The 25,777-nt window shown below is 44.2% G+C and overlaps 1 protein-coding gene across 4 annotated transcripts; it reads left to right on the plus strand.

Annotated features, from left to right (window-relative positions):
• Window positions 1–1,010: 1,010 nt before the first annotated feature.
• WDR89 (WD repeat domain 89) lies at window positions 1,011–17,983 on the plus strand. 4 transcript variants are annotated; one of them, XM_066186935.1, is made up of 2 exons: window positions 1,011–1,722; window positions 16,343–17,983. In XM_066186935.1, exon 2 carries the CDS (start codon window positions 16,364–16,366, stop codon window positions 17,531–17,533), a length of 1,170 nt encoding a protein of 389 aa, XP_066043032.1. In that variant the 5' UTR covers window positions 1,011–1,722; window positions 16,343–16,363; the 3' UTR covers window positions 17,534–17,983. The 4 variants fall into 4 exon arrangements, with proteins under 4 accessions (XP_066043032.1, XP_066043031.1, XP_066043033.1 ...); XM_066186934.1 differs by having other exon boundaries at window positions 1,011–1,601; XM_066186936.1 differs by having other exon boundaries at window positions 1,011–1,390.
• Window positions 17,984–25,777: the final 7,794 nt, after the last annotated feature.

Genomic DNA, 25,777 nt, shown 5'->3' on the forward strand with positions numbered 1-25,777 from the left:
AAAGTGCAAACTAAGCTAATGAAAATATTTCTATGTTTTAAAAAAAAAAAAGTCTTGAAATTATTTATTTGTCCATGATATTGGTAATATTATTCACATCATTTATCAGAAAAGAGATACATGTTATTTTAACTGCTATGAAAATAAAGGTACAAATTACTTTCCTCATTGAATAACATCCATCCAAGGTTATGGATTAATGCTACTCATCGGTGCTGAACAGTAAATTCAGAGTAGAACAAGGAATTTTGAATTATAAAACTTGGGGCAATATTAAATAAAACATTAAAAGAAGCAAATGCTGGTTATGCCATCTTCCCTTTCATAGCCTAGATGTGTTAGCCTAGTAATTGGTAAGTAAAAAAAGAATAAAAATACTATTTGGAAGTTTAATTGGAAAAAACCAAAAAATAAGGATCTGGGAAAACCTAACGGCAAGCTGAAGGAAAAGGAAACCTAATTAACCTTCTTGTCCTTCTTCGTGTTTGGGTCCCTCCTAGAAAATAATCCCCTGTGTTCCTGCTCTCCTGGAGGACGCAGCTCCGTGTGTCACCCCGGAGCCCATTCCCGTTTCCCGGAGCACATCCGAACCCATTCCCGGAGCCTATTCCCGTTTCCCGGAGCCCATTCCCGTTTCCCGGAGCACATCCGAACCCATTCCCAGAGCCTATTCCCGTTTCCCGGAGCCCATTCTCGTTTCCCGGAGCCCATTCCCGTTTCCCGGTGCGCGGCCGCCCCCGCTCCCTCTGCCCCGTTCCCTCAGCCCCGCGCCATGCCCGAGCGCAGCCACGCCCGCGGTCCCGGGGCGGGGCTTCCCCGCGCCAGCCAATCAAACCGCGCCGATTACCGGCCGGCCCTGCCCCCTCCGCCTTTGCACCAATCCCCTTCCCGTGCGTAGCTTCCTTCCCCGCCTCCATGGACGGAAGATGGCGGCGGCTGTAGCCAATGGGGCGGCGGGGGCGGGGCTTGCAGGGGCAGCGCGGCGCGCACGCGGCGGCGGCCGGGGCGGATCTGAGGGACCGGGACAGAGAGCGGGACAAGGATCCGGGTGAGGAACAAGGACAGGGACAGGGACAAGGATCCGGGTGAGGAACAAGGACAGGGACCCGGGGCAAGGATCCGGGTGAGGAACAAGGACAGGGACCCGGGGCAAGGATCCGGGTGAGGAACAAGGACAGAGACCCGGGACAAGGATCCGGGTGAGGAACAAGGACAGGGACCGGGACAAGGATCCGGGTGAGGAACAAGGACAGGGACCGGGACAAGGATCCGGGTGAGGAACAAGGACAGGGACGGGGACCGGGATAAGGATCCGGGTGAGGAACAAGGACAGGGACCGGGACAAGGATCCGGGTGAGGAACAAGGACAGGGACCGGGACAAGGATCCGGGTGAGGAACAAGGACAGGGACCGGGACAAGGATCCGGGATAGGGATCTGGGTGAGGAACAAGGACACGGTCAGGGGTCGGTACAAGGCTCCAGGTGAAGAACGAGGACAGGGACCCGGGACAAGGATCCGGGACACGGCCGGGATAAGGATCCGGCTGAAGAACACCGGCAGGGACAGGAATCCCATGGAGCGACAGGGTTGAGGATCCGGGTAAGGAACAGCGACAGGGAACAGGGATAAGGATCCGGGTGAAGAAATACCGGCAGGGACAGGGACCCGGGACAAGGACCCGGGTAAAGAACACCGGCAGGGAACAGGGATAAGGATCCAGGTAGGGAACACCGGCAGGGAACAGGCTGCCCAGGGCGGTGGTGGAATCACCATCCTTTGGGAGTGTTCGGAATCACATGGATGCGGTGCTTTGGGACACGTTTGGCGGTGGCCTTGGCCAGCGCTGGGTTAATGTCTGGACTTCATCATAATTGTCTTTTTCAGCCTTGATGAGCCTGTGGTTCAATAAAACACCTGTTATTTTATTGTGCTGGTAAGCACCAGCTGAGCTCACCCAGGTTTGGTGCAGATGGGGATTTTATTAATGATAGTAACAGTCTAAACAACAACAACAGACCCCATTGCCAAACAAATCTGGTAAAGGTCAGAAGAAGAAATGGAAGTTGCAGTTTGGGGTTTTTTTGTTTGGTAGTTTTACTTCCTCGGGGGGAAAAGGAAAAGCGACTTTCCTATGGTTTTGGATAAAAAAGTAGTTACAGAAATTATTCTCAAAGCTGTGATATGCATATCCTTGAATTATATTTTATATAATCAACAGATATTACAAAGTATGCTGTGTTGCAGAATTAACTTCTCCTACAAGATACAGGGAGTGGAACTGTCAATTCTGTGTTATGTTACTGGCTCATATTGGTCATAATCCTATAATTCTAAATGAATTTTTCCTAGAGACGTGCTACATATTTGAAGGAATGCAGAAACACAAGCCCTTCTCCTAGTATGCTGGTTTTTAGATCTTTAAAAACTTTGTTCTCAGAAGTAAGTTATGTTAATGCCCTTTATTTCCTAATATTTTCAGTGGGTTTCCTGTTTGAGAGACTGATCAGATTTAGTGCAGTGTGTGTGCAGAGCAGCTCCTTGGAGATAATTCTCTGTCAGCAGAGTAACTGAACAGGTTTGTGTTCATGTGAATCCCATGGTTTCTAGCTGCTAATCTTACATGGTGCTTGTGTAAAGGTTGCATGTTTGTTCAAAGACTGGTGTAGCTGTTTGTGTTTTCCTCCAAATATCTTTTTTTGTGGGGCCAGGGAACCGCCCTGTAGGGAAAAATGGGCCCAGAGTTCCTGGGCAGCCGCTGCAGTCATTGACCTGACCTGTCTCAGATCTTTTGGAAATAAATACATTAATTTTTTTATTTCCACAAAAGAGTTCTTCTGTGCATGGGATGATTGATGACGTTCAGGTGGCTTTTTGAATGTTTTTTAAAAAAGAGCATAGAATCATTGGATGGTTTGGGTTGAAAGGGACATTAAAATCTCATTTCAGCCCCCTGCCATGGGCAGGGACACCTTCCACCAGACCAGCACCATCCAGCCTGGCCTGGAACATTTCCAGGGACGGGGCGCCCACAGCTTCTCTGAGCAGTCCCTTCCAGGGCCTCGGCACCTTCACAGCAAAGAATTTCTTCCTGCCCTCTATCCGTTTGAGTCCATTTCCCCTTGTCCTGTCCCTCCAGGCTCTGGTGAATAGTCTCTCTCCATCTTTTTTGCAGGTTCCCTTCAGGTACTGGAAGGCTGCAATTACATCATCCCAAAGCCTTTTTTTTTTTTTTTTTTTTTTTCCCCAGGCTGAACAATCCCAATTCTCTCAACCTTTCAAGATGATTTTTTAATTTTTTTTTTTTTCTTTCACTGCATCATTTTTGTAGGGCAGCCCTGGGGTCTGGTCTGTACCTGACTGCGTGGGAGGTCTCCTGAGAGACCAGATGGTTGTTACCTGCTGGCAGCATTTCCCAGCTTTGGTGTGCTTTTTTTACTGGAAGTATAAAAATAATGGTATTTCCAAGCTTTTCTGGGGGAAAAAAAATCCCCAAAAGGGGCAAAACAGAAGGAAATCAGCACTACCGTGCTGCTCAGCTGTGTTGATACCAAGCTGTCTCTGCAGACAACGTAAGAGTTGGGTTTGTTTGGTGAGTGAAAAGATGGTTTTTATGGGGCTCAGCTTCTCCTGTGTGAGTGGCTTTCACAGCAGACATTAAAAAGAGGTGTTGACAGTTGTGAATCGGGGTCTTGGCAAGGTTTTGGAGTGTGCTTTTGCACTTGAGAGCAGTTCAGGTGCAAGATGGGCAGTGGAGGACATAAGAAAGGCAGAAAAAGAGCATATTGCCCATGTGAGGTTAGGAAGTTCAACCTCAGACACACCTTTGCCCTCCTCAGGGACCTTCAGCCTGACCCAGCACCCACTTCGCCCTTATCCCTCCCCTTCTCATGTCCTGCAAGTGTCCCCTTTCCTTTATCAGAGGAGTTAAACACAAAGGAGTTACAGAAATTCTTGCTGGTGCATTTTCCTCTCTCATTTCCTCCTGCATTTAACTTGAGACATGACTAACTTTAACTTGACTGAGACAGTGCTTTTTTAGCTAAAGTGAACGGAAGGTGGAGGGACTGGGAGATGGGATAGAGATGGGTGCTTTGGTAGATAAAGCTTTAGGCTGGGAGTGAAGGATGTCTGATGCCAAAATATTGCCTTGGTCGAATTGTTTCTATGATGTGTTTTTGCCTTAGCTGATACTTCGGTGCAAGTTTTAACAAAATATTTCAGTGATAACAAAGCAGGAATTGGGGGTGGGAAAGAAGAAGCTAAGCCAGTGTACAGGGCTGTAAAAATCACATTTAAATTGCAACACAAACAGTGGGTAATTCCATTAGGCTGTTCCCAGAATGTGTTTTCTGTCCTGTTTCTAGGTCTTACAGGATGAGTCTTTCCAACAGTCAAAATAATTCAGAAGCATTGGCAGGAAGCAAATATTTGCAGCTGTCCATTTTTACAAGTTCATATTAAGCTATAAACTCTTCAATCTGATAAATTTTGATTCTATTTATGTCAGGTGTTAAAGCCCAGAAGGACTATTACATTATCTAGTCTGATCTCCTTTGCAACATAAACCATCTGTACTGTTGTTTATACCCTTTACGGACTTTACATTAATTTATCACTCCTTTTTCACATTAATCTGAAAGCACTTCCTCCAGATCGTTAATATTTTCAGGGTTTTGTATTATTTTTGATTGCACTGCTCTGTATTGCCGAAAATGTTTTGAGGTGACCTTAAAACATTTTCAAAACTTATTAGTTCCTATTGTTTTCCTCTTTGAGACTTGTTTTATGTAAGAATGCACTGTGGCCTTGAAAGGGCATTTGTTATTTTTTTAAAAAATTCTGTAGTTTTCCAGATAAATGAAAACCTAAGAAAAACATCAAAATGAAAGGGTTCTTTGTTTTATATGGCAACTGAATCTTATCTGTGAAAAAGTGGATGCATTAAAACACTCTTAGTTCTTTATCCTGATTTAAATTAAATTATGCAAATCCAAAATTAGTTTTAAAGTACCATGATTGTTTTGCTGTATTATTTATAACCTTTCTTGCAATTGCTTTTTTTCTTCTGCAGAAACTTAATTTTTTTTTGTATTTTTAACTGATTACCAGCTTTTCACTTGCACTGCTCTCTGCAGCTCACCATAACTACTGAGATCTTTCTTTTTTCCCCTGCCTGTTAATTTCAAGGCAAAACCAATGCTCCACTTCTCATTAAAAATAAGATACAAAAGTATCTTATTTTTAATGAGAAGCAGTTAAATTGGTGAAAAGACAGCCCAGAATTTAATTAAACTTGGCAAACTGGAATTGTATGCTTGCTGTACCTGGAATAGGAAGCCTCAGATATTGTTCACTTTTCAGTAAATTGAGGATCTTTTCATAATAATAATTTGTGTATCTTTGTTGCTATGGGAATGAGTGTGAGAGCTGGAATTAAGTGTGATTATTCCTTTGTGCAATCAAAAGGGACAAGCAGCTGTGAAAGCAAAATTTCTTGTTTAGAAACATGCGGCTCTTACTTGCAGTTCTAACTTACTTGAGTTTTTATGCAGTTTATGAAGGAATTTTTTAAGGTAAGAGAATTTGATTTTATTTAATTTTATTTGAGTTTATTCAGTGTATGTCAGGATATCTAAGGACGTACATGACTCAGTTTTGAAAGGGAGAAAAACAGATATGAAGAAAAGTTAATTCCAGTGGTTGAATATCTTGGGCAACAATTACCTTGCGTGTGCACTGAACACTCCTGAAGCAGAAGTGTTTGTGACAGATAGACATGAGTGTAAGAGACTGAGGGAGGAAAGGTTTTGTAGTTGCTGGGTTTGCTTTGTTCATCCCTGTTCCCGAGGAAATTCGGGCGGTGGGTGTTTCTGGACTCAGCGCCTGCTGGATGCTAAAAGGGCAAATACAAATGCACACAAGCCAGTCATTCTCTGTGTGTTCATGTGTTCCTCGTGTGGATATATGAGCCACGTCTCGCATTTATATGAAGTCTGAATGATCAAAATCTGTGGATTAAAGTCACCAAATGAGACTTTAATAAAGAACGCGTATGTTTTTAACCTCTGATGGTTCAGAAAGAAAAGTTGTGTCCTAGTTGAATTTGGTTGGGTTTTTTTTTTCCTTTCGTTTTTCGTGCTAGGCAGTTCTAAGCGAAGGCTGTGATTTTGATGAAGGGTCTGATTTGAGGAGCGGAGGCTTTTAAAAGGAAGAAGAAAAACCAAATCGGTGCTTTATTAGCGCTCGGGTTAATTATTATTGGATCGGGTAATGAGCTGCGAGCTGCTCTGGGCGGTCACTGGCGACACCCGGTGGCCGAGAGCGGAATGACAGCCCCTGGCAGCCGGTCCCAAACCTTTGCGATTTTCCACCCCAAACTCTTGGAGTTTTCCACCCCAAATCCTTGGCATGACATGTGGCTGTGTGGAGGGGCACGCTCAGCTCCTTGGGCTGCTGTCCTCACAGTTCTAGGAGCATGGAGAGGAGGCCACCTTAATCTGGAAGCTGCGGGCTCTCTTGTGCACATAACATGCCCTCTTAGTAAGGTCTTAGTGCTGCTTTTGAAACCATGGACTGAGCAAATATTGTGTCTCGCTATTGTCTGCCTGGCAGCGTGGTATCTTCCAGAAAGGAATGATGAGGCAGCTTATCTCAGTGCTGCTTGTTTCTCAGTCTGCCTTCCTATTTGGGTTCTTTGCTGTGCAAGGACAGTGGTGGGTGCCAAGCTGGCGGGGTTATAAAAGCAGATGAAGACAGTAAAAGTTTTTACCCCCACTATTATAACTGGGAAGTATTTTGTAAGGTAAACTTTATGATTTCTGCTCCGTATTTTATTTATGGTCAGTTTATACTCTTAAATTCTTGTGCCAGTATTGTTCTTGAGTGGCTCCCCTCCCTCCCCAGCATTTATTCCTTTGATGTATTTGTAGATAGCGATCATATCCCTGCTCAGTCTCTGTCTTTGCCAAGCTACACAAGGCACAGCATCCAGCTACTTCTTGGGAAATAAACATTCCATTACCTGCATCATCCAAGCCTTCCTTCTCTGCACTTGATGATGGCTCAGTTATCAAGATACTGGCCTCAGCAAAGGGCTCTGCTGGGAGCCTGCTATGACCCTGGGAAATATGGGTTTACTTAAGCGTTGAGAACAAAGATGGCTTGAGAGCAGGGTTATTAAAATGCAAAAAGCTCTTGACTTTGCTTTTTTTCCCTGTCTTATTTTGGGACAACAAGCTGCTGAAGACGTTGGGAAGGTGTTAGTGGATCTCAGAAAAGTAAATTCCCCACCTAGGTTCTTCGGGGTTTGTGGGTCCTGACAAAAACATGGAGTTCTGTTTCTGCCATCAGGGATTATCTGTGTTGCTGCATACAGCAGATCTCTGGATCAGAAAGCTTGGAGTATCAATACCTGCACAGTTTGTCCTTCCCTTTCATGATTTTATTTCTTGTGACTGAGTCCTAAATCACTTAAAGAGTGAAAAAAACAGTTGAAACTAAACTTCCAGTGGAGTATGGAAAATCACTGTGCATTTGGGTGTCCTGGAGAGTAAAAACTGGGCCTTTTTTTAATCTTTTATGGCATTGGTGAAGCTGCTGGAGTTCTGTGTATGGTTCAAGAGTAAGCACTGTCTAAAGGCTCCTGAAAACAAAGAGCTGAAGAGAGTGTCTTGCATGCGTTCAATGTCCACATCCTTGATGCCTTAGCATCTTTTTTGGAAACTCCAATTGAAATTCTCCTGATCAGGATAAAGGCAACATAGCTCTGAAACACTTTATTTCAGCCTCTTCCATCCTCCTCTTGTCACTTAGATGACATCTTTTCCTTTTGTCTGCTACAAAGCATTGAAAATTGAGCTTCGGGCATGATAAAGATTCAGCAGAGCCTCCAGCTGTCAGACCGGGCACAAAGAGCATGTTTTGGAAACTGATAGTCTGTGAACTGTCACGGGCACGCAGGGATCTCAAGTTTCTCTTGTTGCTTTGAAACCGGAGAGGGTCTGACAAATTACCTCGACGTGGGGATGTTCTAGAGTAGCTAAATATAAAAAGAATGGAAGTTGTGGGATGTGACTGGTGAAGACACCTTAGTGATCTGCAAGTTCTGGGGAGGCAGATGAGGAAAACGAGGAGAAGTCATTTTCCCTGCTTAGGCTTGGCAGATGTTTGTGCCTGTGCAATACATCTGGAACTGCAGAGAATTGCTTGGGCAGTGATGTTAGAGTGGGGCTAAGAATTCCCAAGCAGATAAATGTTGTTTGTCTTGTATTCCCCTCCATCCACACATGCATCTTCTTACCTGTTCACCAGCAACTGATTTAAGCTTGGGTTGTTAAGAAAGGAGTCTCGAAAACGTGATAGTTTTGTGTTTTGAAGAATGAGCTCTGATAATGAAGTGTACTTAAGGTAAATTACTGTTGTGAAAGAATTACTGAAATATTCCAGTAAATAAAACATTTACTTTGTGTCATTGTAGCTATTTTGGCACCAATGTGTGGTATAGAAGCTCTTTCTCCAATTACAGCAAAGTTTCTTTGTATCCTTATATTATGGGTGCTGCAAAATTCAGGCTGAACCAGGCTTCCTGTGGTGTAGAAATAAATTATTTGGAAGAATTTCAGCAAATTTTATTAATCTTTGGGAAGAGTTCTTACTTATTTCCAGGTTTCTTCTAAATGAGGATGCTGGTAGTAAGTGGCAGTGTCTAAATTGAAGGAAATAAATGGTGTTGTTTCAGAGTCAATAAATTATTCATGCAGCTGTGTAAGTAATTTTTTCCTTTCACCTTTCTCTGTAGGGTGGATCATTGGTGTTGCCTGTTCATGTGGTGCTTTGTTAGCTTAAAATGGCCCTGAAAATCATCACTCTTGGAGTCTTTTCTTGTAATCCCAAACTTGAAATGGCATCAGAGCACTTTCAGATTGTGGAATTTGCAGGTGCACCACGGTGTCACCAGTGACTTTTGCACTGGATCTTGTAGTGTGGACATTCAGAACAAGGCTTTTCTGTGGAAGCGTGCTGCTGACTGTACTTGCTAAGGTTTCTGTGCACAAGGGCTGTGGGCTGGGCAAATACTGTCCTTGTTTCACTGATTGGGAAAGTGAAGAGTTGTGAATGTTGGCCCTTGCTGGGAATTGCTTAGCAAGCTCTTCTGCCAAGTCAGGACTAGGAGGTGTTTGTAGGCCAGGCTGTTGTTCAGCTCCACTCAGATAACACTTTATTTCTGTCTTATTTGAGCTGACCATCTCAATGCATAGCTCTAGCACCAAGTCAGCAAAACTGCTGGACCTCTTCACAAAGGAAAATGCTGTTAGTGAGCACGAACCTCTGCGCTGCTCGTGTTGAAATGTGAATGGGTCAAAGCTTAGTGCTACATGCGGGTGACCATTGTACCCTCCGTGTTTGATTTCCAGCAGCTGTTGGCTGTGTGTTATTTGAGAGGCCGATTAGTCCTGGATCTTCTTTGCTCTGTGGTTACCAGAACCATCTCAGCATGATGGGTTCGGTGGGAGGTGCTCACAGGAGAAAGGAAATGACTTTTCTCTGGTGGCTGTGGTCTGATGAGATAAGCACAAGTGCAGAAGGCTGAGACTTGGATTCTCTTCAAGGTTTGCAGCAGACTGGCAGGATAGCAAATCTTATCTTTGACCCCCATGTCAGAGTATTGCGCAGTGCAAAAGCCAAGGCCCGGCACTGGGACAGTCTTCCTGTTCTCTAGAATCTACCTGAGGATGCAACATTTGCTGTTCACCTGTTCAGAGGCTTCTGAGAGTGCAATTTAGGCATAGATGAACTTTCAGAGTCTTTTTAAATCCAGTATTCTTTACCAGAAAAAAAAGAAGAAAACATAATATGTATAATATATAGAATTGATACGAATATCCCAATTGCAGTATCTCTTTCTGTAACTTACCCTTTGCCTGGGACACTTTCAGACCTGCCTTTATAAAATAGGATTGCTTCTGCTGCAGCTCCTGCCAGCTTGATCTGAGAATAGCCACAAGAGTAAAATAGAGCATCTCTTATCCTCTTATTACTCCTTTATTGGATGACCACCTCACCCACACCTGGATGCAGCCACATCCTCTACCTGCTGAGGTCACTACAAGGAAAGCTCCCCTCTCAGGGAAGTTCTTGCTTGAGTCCAGCTGCTCATGGCAGAGTTGAATTTTGGGGACAAGTACCTTTGTGGCTCCTCTGGTAGTAGGAATTGGATGAAAAGAGAAGACTGAAAAAGGGATATTTTCAAATGTGTTTGAATTATTATTTTACACAGTTTCTTTGAGTCTTTAGAAACTGTGTTTCCCATGTTTATGTCAGGGTCTTCTAAATAGTTCTAGAGAAGGTAGGTCAGCAATCTGAGCATCACATTGTAATAAATCTGCCTTAATTTTAAAGCCAAACTTTGTAATTTGGCATTTTTATAGTTTTGTATCGTGTTTTCTAGCTTATTTGAGTTTTTAAATTGTACACTGGATTATCCTACACTTCTTCAATTGGTCATCTGATCTCTTGCAGCTCTTTACCATCTCTTTGGTTCATGAATTTCTGTTAATAGGCTTTCAGTTACTCAAGTTTGAATGTTAATTCATTGCAGTTGGGACCTGAAGGCATGCCTAAATGTTCTAGGTCTCTAGGTCTCCACCATATCGGATAGGCCTTTCTAGTTTGAATGCAGAATCTTACACAAAAAAAACCCAAAACAAAACAAAAAAAAAAACCAAACCCCAAACCAACCTGAAAGTTTTCTTTTTGAGGAAAATAGTCACTGTATGGTTTTTGTGATCTATGCCTTTAAGGCTATGCTTGATCCAGTTCAAAAGTTGTTTTTGCATTCTCTCTCTATGGATGTCCAGTATAATATTCAAAAAAGGTTTTGTTTCTGTATTGGTGTGAACACTTTCTTATGGCCCCAAAAGATGAGTTCAGAACTGTTGTAGTTTCCATTTTTAATTTTTTATTTTTAATTTTTGAGCCCCAAAGCACTGAGCACCTGGGCCTTTTCCCCTTTATTCTCTCCTACCTCTGACTCTTATTTTTTCCCTCCAACCAATACTGTTTAAGGCCATTTCCTTGGTTCCCTCTCCCACCTACAGCTCCTCTCTCCATTGCTAAACAGGACTGTACCCCAAAGCTCAGTCCTGGTGGGAGGGCAGGAATTGATTTCATGAAAGGCAAGTAGCTTGGTAGACCCAATTTTTTTGATCTTCCCATAGACTTTGTGTTTTATCTTTTTTCTCCTTTCTATTCTACTGATACAATTTCCTCTGTACTGCAAATGAGGAATTACATGGAGCTTCTCTCTGACTGTGCCTTACATTTGGAAGCGAGAAGTAGCTGATTGGAGAGGATGAAATAATTCTCTTGGCAGTTACATCTCGTCTCTGCACTTCAGCGTAGCCTCTCGTGCATTTCATTCCCTTCCTGCCTGATGACTAAATGCTCTTTGCCTTCAGCAGGCTTTGTGGGAATGCTGGAAAAACCCCTTCTCCCTCCGCTTGGGTGAAATAACAAACCCAGCTATGGGAGAGTGTGTGCTGGAGAAACTGTGCGCTCCTCAGGGGTGTTTTGCGCTTCCCCTCTGTGCTCGGATAATTTGCTGGTCCATCTTCTGCTGGGGAGTGGTGGCAGTGAGGAGAGGGCTCTGCAGGCTGCTGCTCTGGGGAAGCGCAGCACTGCTGTGTTCTCCCTGCACTGCCGTGTTCTCCCTGCACTGGCAGCTCTGCTCCCAAATGCAAACCGCATGTCCTGTGCATGCACGAGCTGCCTCCCGCTGCCCAGAGCTCCGTGTTTGTTCTCGGCTTGCTCTGGGACTTTTAATAATTGTGAAAATAAAGGGAGGGTCTGTTTGTATTGTTTATGGTAGGAAAGAACAGTGCAAGATTTCATCTGCTGCTGTTCAGATCCCTTGCTATTTTTGGTATTTGACCTCTGCAGAAGAAGATTGCCAGAACTACAGGTCTTTTTCATTTTTATTACATGTTTCTATCCTCCTACTCGTAAGTTACGCTTACGTTAGTGATTAAATCTTTGAGAATGTGCCATTTTTCCACATTTTCCCCTGTATTTTTCAAAGGAAAATTTGTATCTCTATAAATTTTTTGAGCTAACATTCCCTTTTGGAAAGGAGGACTATGCAACTTGGCAGCATCTTCTGTACACCACTGAAAAGAAAAGGGAAATAACTTATGATTTGCTGGTTTATCTTTTGAAAAACGTTCTGGATTGAAGAGGACTGATGAGCCTGTTGGCTTCAACTGGAGCTGCAACGTTTAGAATACTGCACAAACAGCACAGCAATATGTGCTGGGACAACGTTAAGTGTTTAGTTTGTGCAGACAGGTACTTGCTTTTCATTTCTCCCCTGTAGGAAAGGTCTGCCTTTGGCACAACTGTTTGCTCCTAGTCTTGCTGTGGGGTTGTTTCCACACTCCACCAGTGAAAAACATATAACAAAGGCATCTGAAAATCCTGTCCTGCCTCTTTGGCATCACTTCCACTTCGTGCCTTCTATTCTAAACATGGAGTTTATTTCTTTTTGGAAGGAGCCTTGTAGCATGCCCTGGAGGTCAAAATATTTTAGGTTATTTCAGAGAAGGGTATTTATTCTGAGTTCCCAAGATGTAATGAGTTTTGAGTGTCCTTTGAGAAGCTTATTGTTTCTGGTAGTTGTGGTATCCAGGAGATGTGCAGGGGTTGCCTGTAACTGTGTACTTAATTCATAGAACAGATCACCTGAGTGTAGTTCCCAAAGTTTAGATTTAATAACATTGAAGTTTCAGGTTTAATTTAGAAAAGGTGGCTTTTCCAGGCTCAAGGGGGTACAGGTGTGGACACAGCTGAAAGATTCAGCTGTTCCACATAAGGAATGCTGATCCCTAAGGATGGGATTGCACCTCTGTCTCAAGCACAAGTGGCTGGCCAGGGCCAGACGCTTTTAACCAGGTACTGGTGTGTCATCCTGGTGGTGGTGGTGGTTTCCTGGCACCTTGGCATCGCCTGGATTTTGTCATTGTTGAGACTGTAGATCCAGACTGTGGGTGACCTTGCTGGAGAAAGTGAAAAACCTGAATTTAATGAAGTGCCTCAGATTCTGAGCAGGGGCGGAACCATGGGGAAAGAAGAGCTTTTGGCCAGTGCCCTCTGTGATTTTTTCTGAGGCTGGAGCAGTCTAAGAGCAAGCTGTTGGTACAACTCTTTGTGCCAGAGAGTTTGTCATAGAAACATAAGCAGTCCTCTCTGATCATCACAACTGGCTGTTGTGCTGTGTCCAAAACATTTCAAAGACTCTGATTTTGCCAAAGGATTCTTTGGAAAACAGATATCTCTGTTGTTGAACTTAAGGAACTGAAAGTGCTTCAGTGCAGAGGACCGTGTGCTTTGTGAGTGGCTGCAGTCCAGGGCTTAGTTATCTTCTATTGTGTTTGGAAGACCATTGTTTCCTATTTGTCTCATAAATTTAACACAGATCCTATTCCTGCCATTTAAACTTTCCCATCAAAAATACAACAGTGACTTCCCCTTCTAAAAAGGAAGGGCTGGCAGCTACACCCTGAAGTTTGAGCATGAATTGTTTATATAACCTTCAATCACAATTTCATAATAGTCTGAAGACTTTCTTACTAAGGCAGACATTTTTCTGAATTTTTAGCAAAAACCTGGCTACCACTGAACACAGCTTTAAGGCTCAGTTGTTGCAGTGAAAATAGAGTTGAAAACTGAGCCCTTCACCTTCCTGATGGTAGAAATTGCACTTCTGTCTGAAAAGATGAACAGCCTTTTCTGGTATTTCAGAACAGCTATACTTAAGTCATTCTGGGCAAAAGCATATGACTTGTGTTGAGCTAATTTTATTTCCCAGAAAATACTATTAAAACTGAATGAACCTCTTTTTGCAGACTCTGGCTTTTTACAACTTCTGGGTATTTGTGGATTTCTCTCGCCTTCCCCAGCAGTAAAAGCTTTGACATGAGTGTTGTAGAAACTGCTTATTGAAAGATACTCTCTATCATAGTCAGTAATATTTAAACAACTGCAGCTTGCCTTCCAAATGGATGACGTTTGTCAGGAACATGTCTGTTTGAGTTTACTTGGCCTTTTGAGCAGACAAAGTCTGAATATTTAGAGCTTAAAATTCAGGTCAGCTTGGAAAACTACGTTTTTCTTACAAGAAATTTACAGAGAGAACCTGATTTTTTTTAGTAACCATAGCACTGCAGGAGAGCTGGTTTACAAAAACTCCTTTCTCCACCCTCAAGCGTGTGTGTTTGAAACTCTGTTTAAATAGAAGCTTCCATTGTAATTCTTCTGTAAATTGAATTAAGCAGTTTTCCTAATTCATAATGGTAAAAATATCTTATTTCTTCAGTTTATATTCTTAATTTGCATGGCTGTTTAACAGTTTTGTGTTTAAGCAGCGCAGCAAACAGCGTCTGAGAACAGTTGGCTTTATGTAATAGTTCTAGTAAAAGCCTGTTTCATTTGAGGACATACCCAGAAAAGTAAGGAAGGAACAAGTTCTGCGGGTAGGTTGTACACAGAGTAATGCCAGAAAACACGTTGAACTTCTTTGCTTCAGAGGGGAAAGGAGTTTCCACAGGATGTCTGCATTTTATGGCAAAAATGACTGGTAGACGTGCTCTGAAAGGTTGCTTTGATGTAGGAGATTAACCTGGGGACCTCATTGTCAGGATATTACTGAGGCAAATCGCTTAGTGAGATTATTTGTGACTTGGGAATTAAGTTTTTATGTGTGCCTGCCTAAGCTGTTTTTTAAGAATTTGCTGGTTTGTCACATGGTGTCGTGAATATTTGTGAGCACCAAACCAGAGGAGGGAAAGCAAACCCCAGAAACCACAAACAATGCCAAGAAGGAGAGAAAAAAAAAGGAGAATGCAGCTTTGTCATAGCAACTTTTCCTTTGTTTCCGGTCTCTCGTGGACAATTAAAATAATTACGACTAAAGCAAGTCATACACGGAAACTTACACATCCCATCCCTAAAATTCCAGCCTGGAGAATTTGCAGAAAAATTGATGATAGAACAGCTGGGAAGGCATGACAATATTTTCTTGCATTCTGTGTCTGCCTGATTTTTATTCAATTTCTCTTTGGATTTTTTTTTTTAGGGTCTTTCATGCATGTGGTACCTGGGGTTGGCTGCTGGTCCAGACCTTAAGGAAATACCAGTACCAGTGAGAAATCACTGGAGTGTTGACTCCTTTAAACCTGCTGTGATTCCTTCAATTTTTAAACACAGAATAGTGGTCTAATTGAGCCTGTGTTTTTGACAGAAGTGGATAACTGCAATAACATACCTACATCTTCCTTTAAAAGATGGTTGTAGTTTGTGAACCACTAAAACCATTGCAAATATCTCTTTAAATTAAAATGTAGATGGTGCTGTGCTTTTCCTGAATTGATGGAGTCTTTATTGCAATTACAGAACAGAATTTTCTGTTGTGTTATAGAACGGAAAACTATGTTTTTCCTTTTTTTTTTAAGGGTATATTTTAGAAGTGAATCTGTGAAGGGATCCAAAAGAATTTCGTTTAATTTTGGTTTTGCTGGGTGAAGTTTGCATTCAAGTGCATTGCTGAAATAGTTTGGGTTTCTAGGAGGGTTCAGTAGTGCCAGAGAGGAATTGCCTCTGAAGGGAAGATTTTTATCAGCTGCACTAAAAGCCAGTGTTCTGTGGTTTTACAGGAGGCTCAGAAAACCTCGAGGTGCTTAATTGCAGTGAATTCCACAGGTCACACAGCCTGTTTAGGTGGTCCCTGATATGCTGGCAGGTCTTTCTGTGTGTCGTTGGGCACCTAAATACTTGTAAAATTACCTCACCAGGCCATCGCAGGCTGTAGTGCTGTGTAATTTTGGTCTTGTTCTCTGCCTCCCCTGTGCAGGTCCCTCAGCACAGGAGCTCACTGTAGAAGTCTCCTGCGGTTGTACTGATGCAGCTGTTTGTGGGCTGTGCTTCCTAGAACAAGACTTACTCCTCCTCATTTTGTTTCCACTTGTGGAGAACATCACGTTGCTTTATAAAAATAATAAAGCAAATTTAGCTAAGTGACTTTCCCAGGATTCCCAGATAGACTGTTTAATCTGTTAAGGGGATTATGTGGTATAGTGCTGACAGACACGAGGCTGAACTCCTTGGATCAGGGAGCCCTTTCCTGGTCTGTGTTCCTGTGAATGAAGTTGTAGTGGGGAGGACATCAGGATAATTGAATTTTAGCTCCGTGCATCACCTCTGCACGAGATGCTTCCTCCTAAGTGTTCTTAAAGCTAACACTGCTGAAGGATGTTGTAATTAAAACTCTCCTTGGCTTTTGTTTGTTGCAGGTTTGTGCCGAGGCCGGGGAGATGACGGCAGTGGAGAAGGTGGAGGAGCAGCTGGCGGGTCTGCGCATCGCCAGGCGCTGTGAGCCCAGCGAGGAGCCCTCCTACCTGCTGGACATCCACACCTCCACAGCTGCCCAGGCCGGGAGCAGCCGCTTCGTGGCCGTTTCCTGTTCCAATGAATCCCTGCGGGTGTACGACAGGGACACGCTGCAGTTCCTGCGGGAATACCGCGGGCGGCCCGGGCTGCTCAGCGGGGTCAGGTTCGCGCACACCTGTGACAGCGTGGTGTTCTCAGCCTGCAGCCAGGGCACTGTCAGGTGCTGGGATGTGCGCTCAGCCTCGCAGGAGCCCGTGCAGGTGTTCACTGGTTACCCCTCCAATGTCTTCATCAGCTTCGATGTCAGCTGCAGCGACCTCATCGTCTGTGCCGGCACGGAGAAAGCTGAGAAGGACACGTTTCTGGTGTTCTGGGATGCAAGAGGCGTGACAGACTGTGCCAGTGCCACTAAAGAGCCCTTGGGAGTCTATTCTGAAAGCCACAACGATGACATCACCAAAATCGGCTTTCATCCTACCGAACCCAATTTGGTGGTGTCTGGGTCAACCGATGGCTTGGTCAATGTGTTTGACATCAACAAGGATAACGAAGATGATGCTTTGATATCGACTTGCAATTCAGATTCCTCAGTGAGTTCTCTTGGCTGGGCTGGGGAAGGTTACAAACAAGTCTATTGCACCACACACGATGAGGGGTTCTGCTGGTGGGACATGGCCCAGCTGGACACGGAGGATCCGATAACCCTGCTGCACGTTCTGGATGTCAGAGAGTCAGTCTGCGCGGAAAACCACAGCCTGCATTACCTGGTGGGTGGCTTGTACCACGAAAAGGCAGGGAAACTCTTCCTGGTTGGGGGAACCTCCACAGGAAACATCCACCTGCTCAGCTGCAGCACCGATGGCCTGAGCCTGGTGGGGACCCTGCGTGGGGGACACTCGGCCACCGTCCGCTCCTTCTGCTGGAGCCCCACGGATGAGTCTCTGCTGACGGGTGGAGAGGATGCTCAGCTGTTGCTATGGAAACCCGGGGCTGTGGAAAGGTCCCTCACAAAGAAAGCATCTCTGAAGATCTCTTCTTCCGTGCAGAAGAGAGTGAGAGTTCACAACACCTCCCTCAAAAGCAGGAAAAAGTGAAATGCCTAAAGTGGGAATCTCTGCTGTGTAGAGCATTCCTGGTGTTTAATCTCTCTCCAGGCAATACTTGGCCATGTTTTACTTGGAGGTTTTCTGTGGAAAGAACTGTGGTGCTTGAATTCCCCCTGGGAATGTATTTCAGTCATCAGAAGAATGCCTTTTATTTTTTTTTAAAGTTGCTAATATTAATCAGAAAAAAGTAAATGTTTGCTCCTGAGTTCTTGAACAACCGATATTAAATCAGATTATATAAAACTGTTTCTGTGGTTATCTGATGTCTCAGACAATGTTTTAAATGTGTTATACAGGCCTGTGGCTTGCATAGTTTGTTACCTTCCCAATGATATTCCCTGGCACATTTTAAAAGCTTTTGTATTCCATGCTGTCTTTTGCTTTCTTCACAGAAAACTTAATGAAATCGCTCAATTTATTAAAAGATTTTATGTCACATCTTAATGCCTGAAGGAATTACTTCTCGATGAAACAGAAAATAAGTAGTTTTGCACAGTCACATCACTGGTTTAGAACAAGCTCATAAAGAAGCAGCTGATAGAGCCATCTTTTTCATAGCAAATGTGAATGTATTCAACCAAACTGCAGCTAATTTGTATGAGTATGAGAACTGTTAAACTGGCATTATTTCCTGCATGAAAATACCCAAGAATTTTGCAAGCAGCTTCATTCTCTCCTACTAAGTGCACCTGGAAGACTGGGGAGATTTTTGGTGGGTTGGAGAAATTGATGGGCGTAATTACACCAGTGGTGCTTAAAATCCCAAACCCTGACTTGAAAGAAACTGGTATCACATGCCAGATGGGGATGCTGAAACCCAAAAAATGAACACTGCTTTCAGAGACTGTAGTTATGGAGGAACAGACTGATATGAGGAGACTTTAGTTAAACCTTTTAGAGGTTGGCCTGGGTCCTTCAAAGAATGTTTCTCTCTGCAGAGACGTTTATGCTTGGACATCTCCCCAGGAGAGCTTTGTTTTATTATTCCACCAAATACCCATTGAATGGTGCAAAACCAACCCTGTACTTGTAAAATGGGTGAGACTTCATGCTTATTCTGCTTTGCTGGCAGACTCCAGCCTGTGCTCCTGGCTCTGCACACGCACTCACCTCCAGCCTTCCCAGGTCCACTGCAGGCAAGTGGTGTTGGTGTTTAGACTGTAGTTACACACGTGCACTACAACTGAAACCAGCACCAGAGAATTTAAGAACTTCTCTTGTTATAGATTAGCTGGCAAGGGATTTAAGAGGGGTTGGTTGGGGTTTTTTTTTTCCCCTTGAGGGTGGATAGGTAATTCTTTCAGAACAAGTCCTGAACATCAGGTCTAGAGGATTATCCTGGAGTTTAGAAACAGTTTCTGAGGTACAGAACATGCTCTAGTGTATGGTTACAGCTGTGCTGAAGATGCCTGAATCATCTCTGGAATTGAATCCTTTTCAACCACAAGTATCGAGTTTCCACACGATGTTTCACAGACTCTTAATACCCTTTAGCCACAACTGTGAATCCATTGTTTGGTTTGGGTTTGCCTGTTGGTGATAAGTAAGATGATTCACTTGGTTTTGTTCCTGCTGGTTATTTAAAAGTGCAGCTCCAGTTTGAAAATCACAGCTCTCTACGCTTTCTTTTGTTCCTTGTGTTAAATTCATGTTGCCCCCAACGTCCTTGTCTGTTGCTTTCCCCATTCACCTGCATCATGTTCCCTCTCAAGATTTATTTCCCCAGGTCACTGGTTTTTGCCTATTGTGTAACTGAGTGGACCAAGACCTTCAGACTCTGCGTTCACTGTGAAGCCCTCATGGTCCTGACTTAGTTTAGTGCCAGATTGGGGGTGAGGGACTGAAGGATGATTCTGAGACCTGTTTCATTGCAGGTACAGTGTATATCTTGCTTTTTAGGTGTTTATCCACTCTTCCTGGTATCTTGGCACATTCAGTGGAGTAAAGTCATCGGGTCTGTCTCACGCTTGATTTCTTGAAGACAGGTTTGTGTGCACGTAGAGAAATGCAGAGAGGGAGCTTGTGGTTTCCTCCACTTGCTTTCAAGTGTCTGCTGAGTGAAATTCCAGTGTGCTCTGCCAGCTGCCTCTGAATTAAAGCAGCAGAGGTGGGAGTTCTGGGTCTGAAGAGTTTGCAGCATGCAACCTGTGCCTGTGATCTTGTGTCTGGATTAGGTGGATATTGATTTGTTCTGTATCAGCTACAGCTGAAGCCATGATTTTCCCTGGGAAGCTGATTTCTCCCTTTTACGTGCATAACAGAAATAGCAGCGGAAGGGAAAAAATGTGTGTCTGTATCTTAAAATTCCGCAAAGGCACAGCAGCTGTCACGAGACTGAGGCTTGTGTTGCCTCTGAAAATACTCAGTTTTGTTGTTCCTCTTTCTTTTGGGTTGACTTAATTTCAGGTTAATATCCATAAAATAAACATAGATGGAAACCACATGTGAACAAGTAATTAGCACTGCTTGCTTCTGTGAGCTGCAGACACTATTTCACAGACCACAGAGCACAGGCAGAATCCATGTGTGATCACATAAATAATAATAGACCCAAAATCAGGTTAACTTGTTCGACAGTATTTTATCTCTTAGGTTAATTTTGACATCTCCAAGTTGGCTTCAGCATTGGTAAGAAACTCTGAGTCATGGAATCACAGAATGGTTTGGGTTGGAAGGGACCTTTAAAGGCCATTTAGTCCAAACCCCCTGTTAGGAGAAGGGATGTCTTCAATTCAGCCAGGTTGTTTGTTCAGAGCCTCATCCAGCCTGACCTTGAATGTTTCCAGGGATGGGGCATCCACCACCTCTCTGGGCAACCTGTGCCAGTGTTTTACCACCTTCATTGTAAAAAATGTCTTCCTTATATATAATCTGGATCTACCCTCTCAGTTCAAAACCTTTACCCCTTGTCCCATCCCAGCAGGGTCTGCTAAAACGTTTGTTTCCATCTTTTCCATAGGCCCCCCTCAGGTATGGAAGGACTGCAGTAAGGTCTGTCCAGAGCCTTCTCCAGGCTGCACAGCCCCAGCTCTCAGCCTGCGTTCACAGCAGAGGTGCTCCAGCCCTCTGAGCATCTCTGTGGCTTCCTGTGAACCATCTTTCCTGTGCTGGGATCCCAGAGCAGGATGCAGCACTGCAGGTGGGATCTCAGCAGAGGGGCAGGATGCCCTCCCTGGCCCTGCTGCCCTTGCTGCTGGGGATGCAGCCCAGGATGGGATTTGCTTTCTGGGCTGCAGGCGCACACTGCCAGCTCCTGGCCAGCCTCTCCAGCAGCAGCACTGAGCCCTCCTGGGCAGGGCTCCTCTAGATCCCTTCACCCCCAGCCTGGATTGATACCAAGGGCTGCCCTGACCCAGGTGCAGCCCCAGCACTCAGTCTTGTTCAGCCTCATGAGATTCCAATGGTCCTGCTTCTTGAGCTTGTGCAGGTCCCTCTGGATGGCATCTCATCCTCCAGGAGTGTCCACAGCACCACTGGGCTTGGTGTCATCTGCTGATTTGCTGAGGCTGCCCTCGATCCCACTGTCTGTGCCATTAATTAAACAATGCTGGCCCCAGCACAGACCCCTGAGGGACCCCCTGATCTCTATCTGGACATTGACCATTGCCCTCTGGATGTGACCATCCAACAGTTCCTCATCCACCCAACAGTCCATCACCAATCCTATCTCTCTCCAATTCAGACGGATGCAGTAGGGGACTCTGTCAAAGGCCTTGCAGGAGTCCAGATCTGATCTTTATTAAACTTACGTAACTGAAGCTGTGTGCGAGTGGCTTTTGGAAATCATCACTGTGTGAATTGTTTAACCCCAGGGGAAGCTTTAATTCCGGAAGCAGTATCAGATTTGTTCCAGTAAATGAAAAGCAGAAATCCAGATAGACTACTTAAATGCAAAAAACCAGTGTCCATCTTTATTCAGAGTTTATAGTCAACCTGCTGTACGATGTATCTGAGCAGCAGGAGATTACCCTGCTGTAATCATATGAAAATTAACTTACTTACATTTGGCACCTCCTGAAATTTACTCTTGGTTTCTTTTTCTTTTCTCTGTAATTAAACTTGCATGCTCACCACTGTTTTTCAAGTAAAAGACATTCAGGATGACATCCCGTAGTCTGTGGATAACTTCATCAATTACTTGAGTGTAGGATTTTACCCACACTTTGGGGTTGGGGTGGAAATTGACAAATCTGAAGTTGTGAATTCATTTCTGGGTGGAATTTATATAGCCAGTTGCTTACCATAAGCCATTCTGTGGCCAGATTGTATATGGCACGTCCTGTCTATTCAAACTGCATCTCTACATTCAAACATCCCTTAGCAGAGAAACGGATACAGTAAAACATTTTAAAGACACAAAATGCAAGCTTTACGCTGTTCTAAATGACAGCTTTCTCTTGGCTCCTGCCGTGCTGTGGCTCTGTAGGTCAGAGTGTTGTGTGAAGCAATGCATTTTGTCATGGGAAGTGCTGACTCAGTCCCTGCACACTCCTGGATCTGCATCTTGTGTCTTACAGGATCCTGGACTGGCTGGGGTTGGAAGAGACCTCTGGAGATCATCTGGTCCAACCCCCTGCTCAAGCAAGTTCACCCAGAGCAGGTTGCACAGGATTGTGTTGACTATCTCCAAGGAAAGAGACTCCACAGACTCTCTGGGCAGCCGTTCCAGTGCTCTGCCACCCTCACAATAAACAAGTTTTTCCTCATATTCAGATGGAACTCCCTGTGCATCAGTTTCTGCCCACTGCCCCTTGTCCTGTCACTGAAAAGAGCCTCGTCCCATCCTCTCGGCACTCACCCTTAAATATTTGTGTTTTGGGGAGAGGCTCTCGTCTTTCAGGAGAGCATTGGGTATGGATGCAGTTAATTGCAGCGTTCATTAACAAAGCTTTTGTACTCCTGAAGGAACTGACACACTTGCCCATCTCCTAAAGCTTGTCTGCATTTGCCATGGTTAATTTGGAGTTGTTTCTCTCCACCCCCTCAACATGCTCTTCTGTTGTTCTTGGTCTCTTTTCGGACGGGGTAGTGGCAAGTTGTGTTGGCACCCTCTTTTCTGAAGAGATGAGTCCTGTTCCTTTCCTCTGGGAGCTCTCCTGCCCTGTGCATGGGCTGCTGGACTCTGCACTTCCACATCACACCAAATGGAGAGTGGGAAGCAGAGACAGGGAAGAAAAAGGGGAGGTTGGCCCCAGCTGACCCTCCCACAGGGCATCCAGCTCTCTAGGGAAGCTCCATGATAAGGAGCTGGACCCTCTACCTTTTGAAATACATGTAAGAGCTTATTCTTGAGCTTGATGTAAGCAGGATAGGACCTCAAATAAATTATGCAAGACATAAACACCCTTTAAGCATAAAAGCCAGTTCCTGTTTGTCTGTGAGATGAGGTTTGTCTGTGTGAGATTGTCTGTGTGATTTGGCAGTGAAGTGTGTGAGAGGCAGAAGGTGTTCACTGGCCAGGGTTGGGTGTTCTTTACTTCCAGGAGCAGTGAGCAGAGCCACTGCCTGAGCCACTCCTGCTCCCTACTCGGCAGGCACCAATGGATTTGGGGATTCCAAGTGCCACGAAAAAGCAGGAGGGCAGGATTTGGTGTGGAGATGGCAGCTGAAGGCAGCAATTCAGTCCGTGACCTTGCTGCTGTTGGGGTGATTATACAGGTCCCAGTTCCTTATCAGAGTTATTTGCTGATAGCCTATCAACCAATTCTGAGGGTCTTTGATAACTTCTTGGTTTCTGTTCCCTTTTCTGCACCAGTTTGTGACCTGGCACAGGTATGTTGGCTAAGGGGAGAGGGGATACCTGCAGTCACTGCCACTGCAGGCGTGGCCTCAGCTTCCTGACAGGCTGTTCTGTCCTGCTGGGATTCCTGCACGTGTATTTCTTGCAGCCTTCCTCCTCGTGCCTTTGGATACTTTGAAATCTATATTTTGAAAGTTATCTACTTTTCTGGGAATAGAATGTCAGAAAACACTATTCTGTGTACTCTTCTTCAGTCTTGGCACCAATATTTTTAAGGGAATAGATTACACTTTCAATAGCAATTTCAGTCTTACTGTCTTGTGCTCTGACTAAAGATTTGATGGAGCTCCAGTCCCACAAAGGTGGTACTTGAGCAGGCTGTGGCTGCAGGAACTCAGAACTGGCAGTGAGAAATGCTGGGAGAAGTTCAGGAGAGCTCTCAGTGCTGATTTAAAATGCTCATTTGGAGAAGTGTCCTAAAAGTGGGGAAAAAAAGAAGGTCCAATAACTCAAAATACACAGTAGGGCACTGAAGGACTGTTGCATCCCAGATAATATATTTGCTCTTACCGATTTGGAGAGTACATTAGATAAAAGCTGAAGCAGTTTTAGAGACCGAGAGTCCAGTTTTCTGGATGTTTTTAATACAGCAATTCTTGATTTTTAAAGGGATTGAATACCTGCAAGTACAATGTGTGGCAGCCCTCACTACTTCAGGTCCAGACTAAAATAAATTGTATATCACATACTAGGCTAAACAGCTGTAAGTGGCTCCCTGAACTTTCACTGGGACTTCTGGAGGGCAATGCCCATAGACCAAGCACAGCGGTTCTGATTTATGTCTTTGATTTTAGTAATGCAGATACATGAAAAATGAAGGCAGAAAGGTAGAATCGTGTCTTGAAGAAACTGAGGCTGACACAATTCTCTGTTGGGAGCTCTGACTGGTACATGGAGATCTCAAAGGTTCCTTTGAAAGCTTTTCACTCAGACATTTAGAGAATGCAGAGTGCAGTGTTTTCTAACAGTAATTTGGGCACCATTTGAAGAAGAAAGGCTCAGGGCTTCACTCTAGCAATGATCTGGGTGAATTGTCTCAGTTTAGGACGGATAAATGAGGGATCAGGACAAACGGGGATGTTCCTCGGATCAGTTAGGATGGTGGTTGAGCTTCATACCCCCAAAACCAAAGACTGGCTGAGACCAGCACTGGACAACGTAGTGTTTATTAGAAAGGAATGAGCACTTTATAAAACAATCTTGTTTTGATAAATGAAGACACATAATGCTGTATGGGTCAGGAGGATGCCTTGAGATAGCAACCCATCAACACGGCAGCAAATAAGGATGCTGTGAAGCTTTCTAGATGTGCGTGGTATTAAGCCACAGGTAGATTAAATCATTGTTGGAATTCTCATAGTTGGGTTGAATTTATGGAGTCCTAACTGTTGCAAACAGGAGAAAAGTATGAAGGCAATTCAGGGATGTAGTAATAGGAGCACACAGGCATCCGACCACATGCCAAGGAATGAATAGTGGTGCTTTGTTAAAACATTTTGGCTAAAATAAGCCCAAATCCTTATTTATTCTTAATAGTGTTATTATTTTAACATTTCTGTTGTGGTTTATTGCCAGGATGCCTAGACAGTGAGTGAGCTGTAACTCAGTTGTTACGAGCGAGCTCAGGGCCATGTGCAGGGGGTGAGAGCTGCTCTTCCCTCTGGTCCCCACCTGCCAGCCAGGACACTCCTGTCCCCCAGGTTTCACCTTGCTTTTGTTTCAGATGCTCTAAGGCAGCAGGTTTATTCTATTTCATAGAAGAAATTTGCTCCCATTTATTTTCTAAGCTGCTAGAATGTCCCAGGACTGCATTTAAACGAGACATAGCTGAAGTATTTGTGGTTTCTTGCAGGGGTCTGTATTAGACCCATTTGCTGATTTATTATTAGACACATTTAATAGATTTACTAGTATGGCAAAATTAGCACGTGGAGAATTACCTATCTATGCATTAATACAGCAGTTTCAACTCCCTTGTCAATATTCTTTAAATACACACACACAAAAAAAATTCCTGAGGTTTGATTATGGTTGACAATTTCTGTAGGTGGGGGTGTTTTTACAGAGTTTTGTTGATGCAACAATTCCAAAAAGCTCCATAGTACCTTGTAAATGAAGAGCCAGTGTTTTCCAGATGGCTCTATAAATAAATTTGGTAGATGCAGAAATAAGTGAAGGTATTTCAAGAGCTCCAGGCGTGTTTTTGCACATAATGCTATGGTGAGCTAATAGAGGAAATGAACTTCCTTTTGTTTGCAGAATACAAAACCCTTCCAGTTCTGAACGTTTTTTCCAGGCCGCCGGGCGAGTTCAGCCGCGGCGCAGCTTTTCCGTGTGGATCCTGGGGTTCCACCTGTGCCATGGTCAGGAGCTCAGGGGAGAAAGGCCACAGGGAGCTCTGCACAGCTCATGTGGGTGCCAACCAGAGCATT

The sequence above is a fragment of the Chamaea fasciata genome, unplaced genomic scaffold (assembly GCF_029207755.1).
Source record: "Chamaea fasciata isolate MVZ Bird 193981 ecotype frontalis unplaced genomic scaffold, bChaFas1.0.hap1 SCAF_7, whole genome shotgun sequence".
NCBI lineage: Eukaryota > Metazoa > Chordata > Aves > Passeriformes > Sylviidae > Chamaea > Chamaea fasciata.

Coding starts and splice junctions, on each gene's coding strand:
- WDR89 (XM_066186935.1), top strand. CDS start 16,364: ATGACGGCAGTGGAGAAGGTGGAGGAGCAGCTGGCGGGTCTGCGCATC.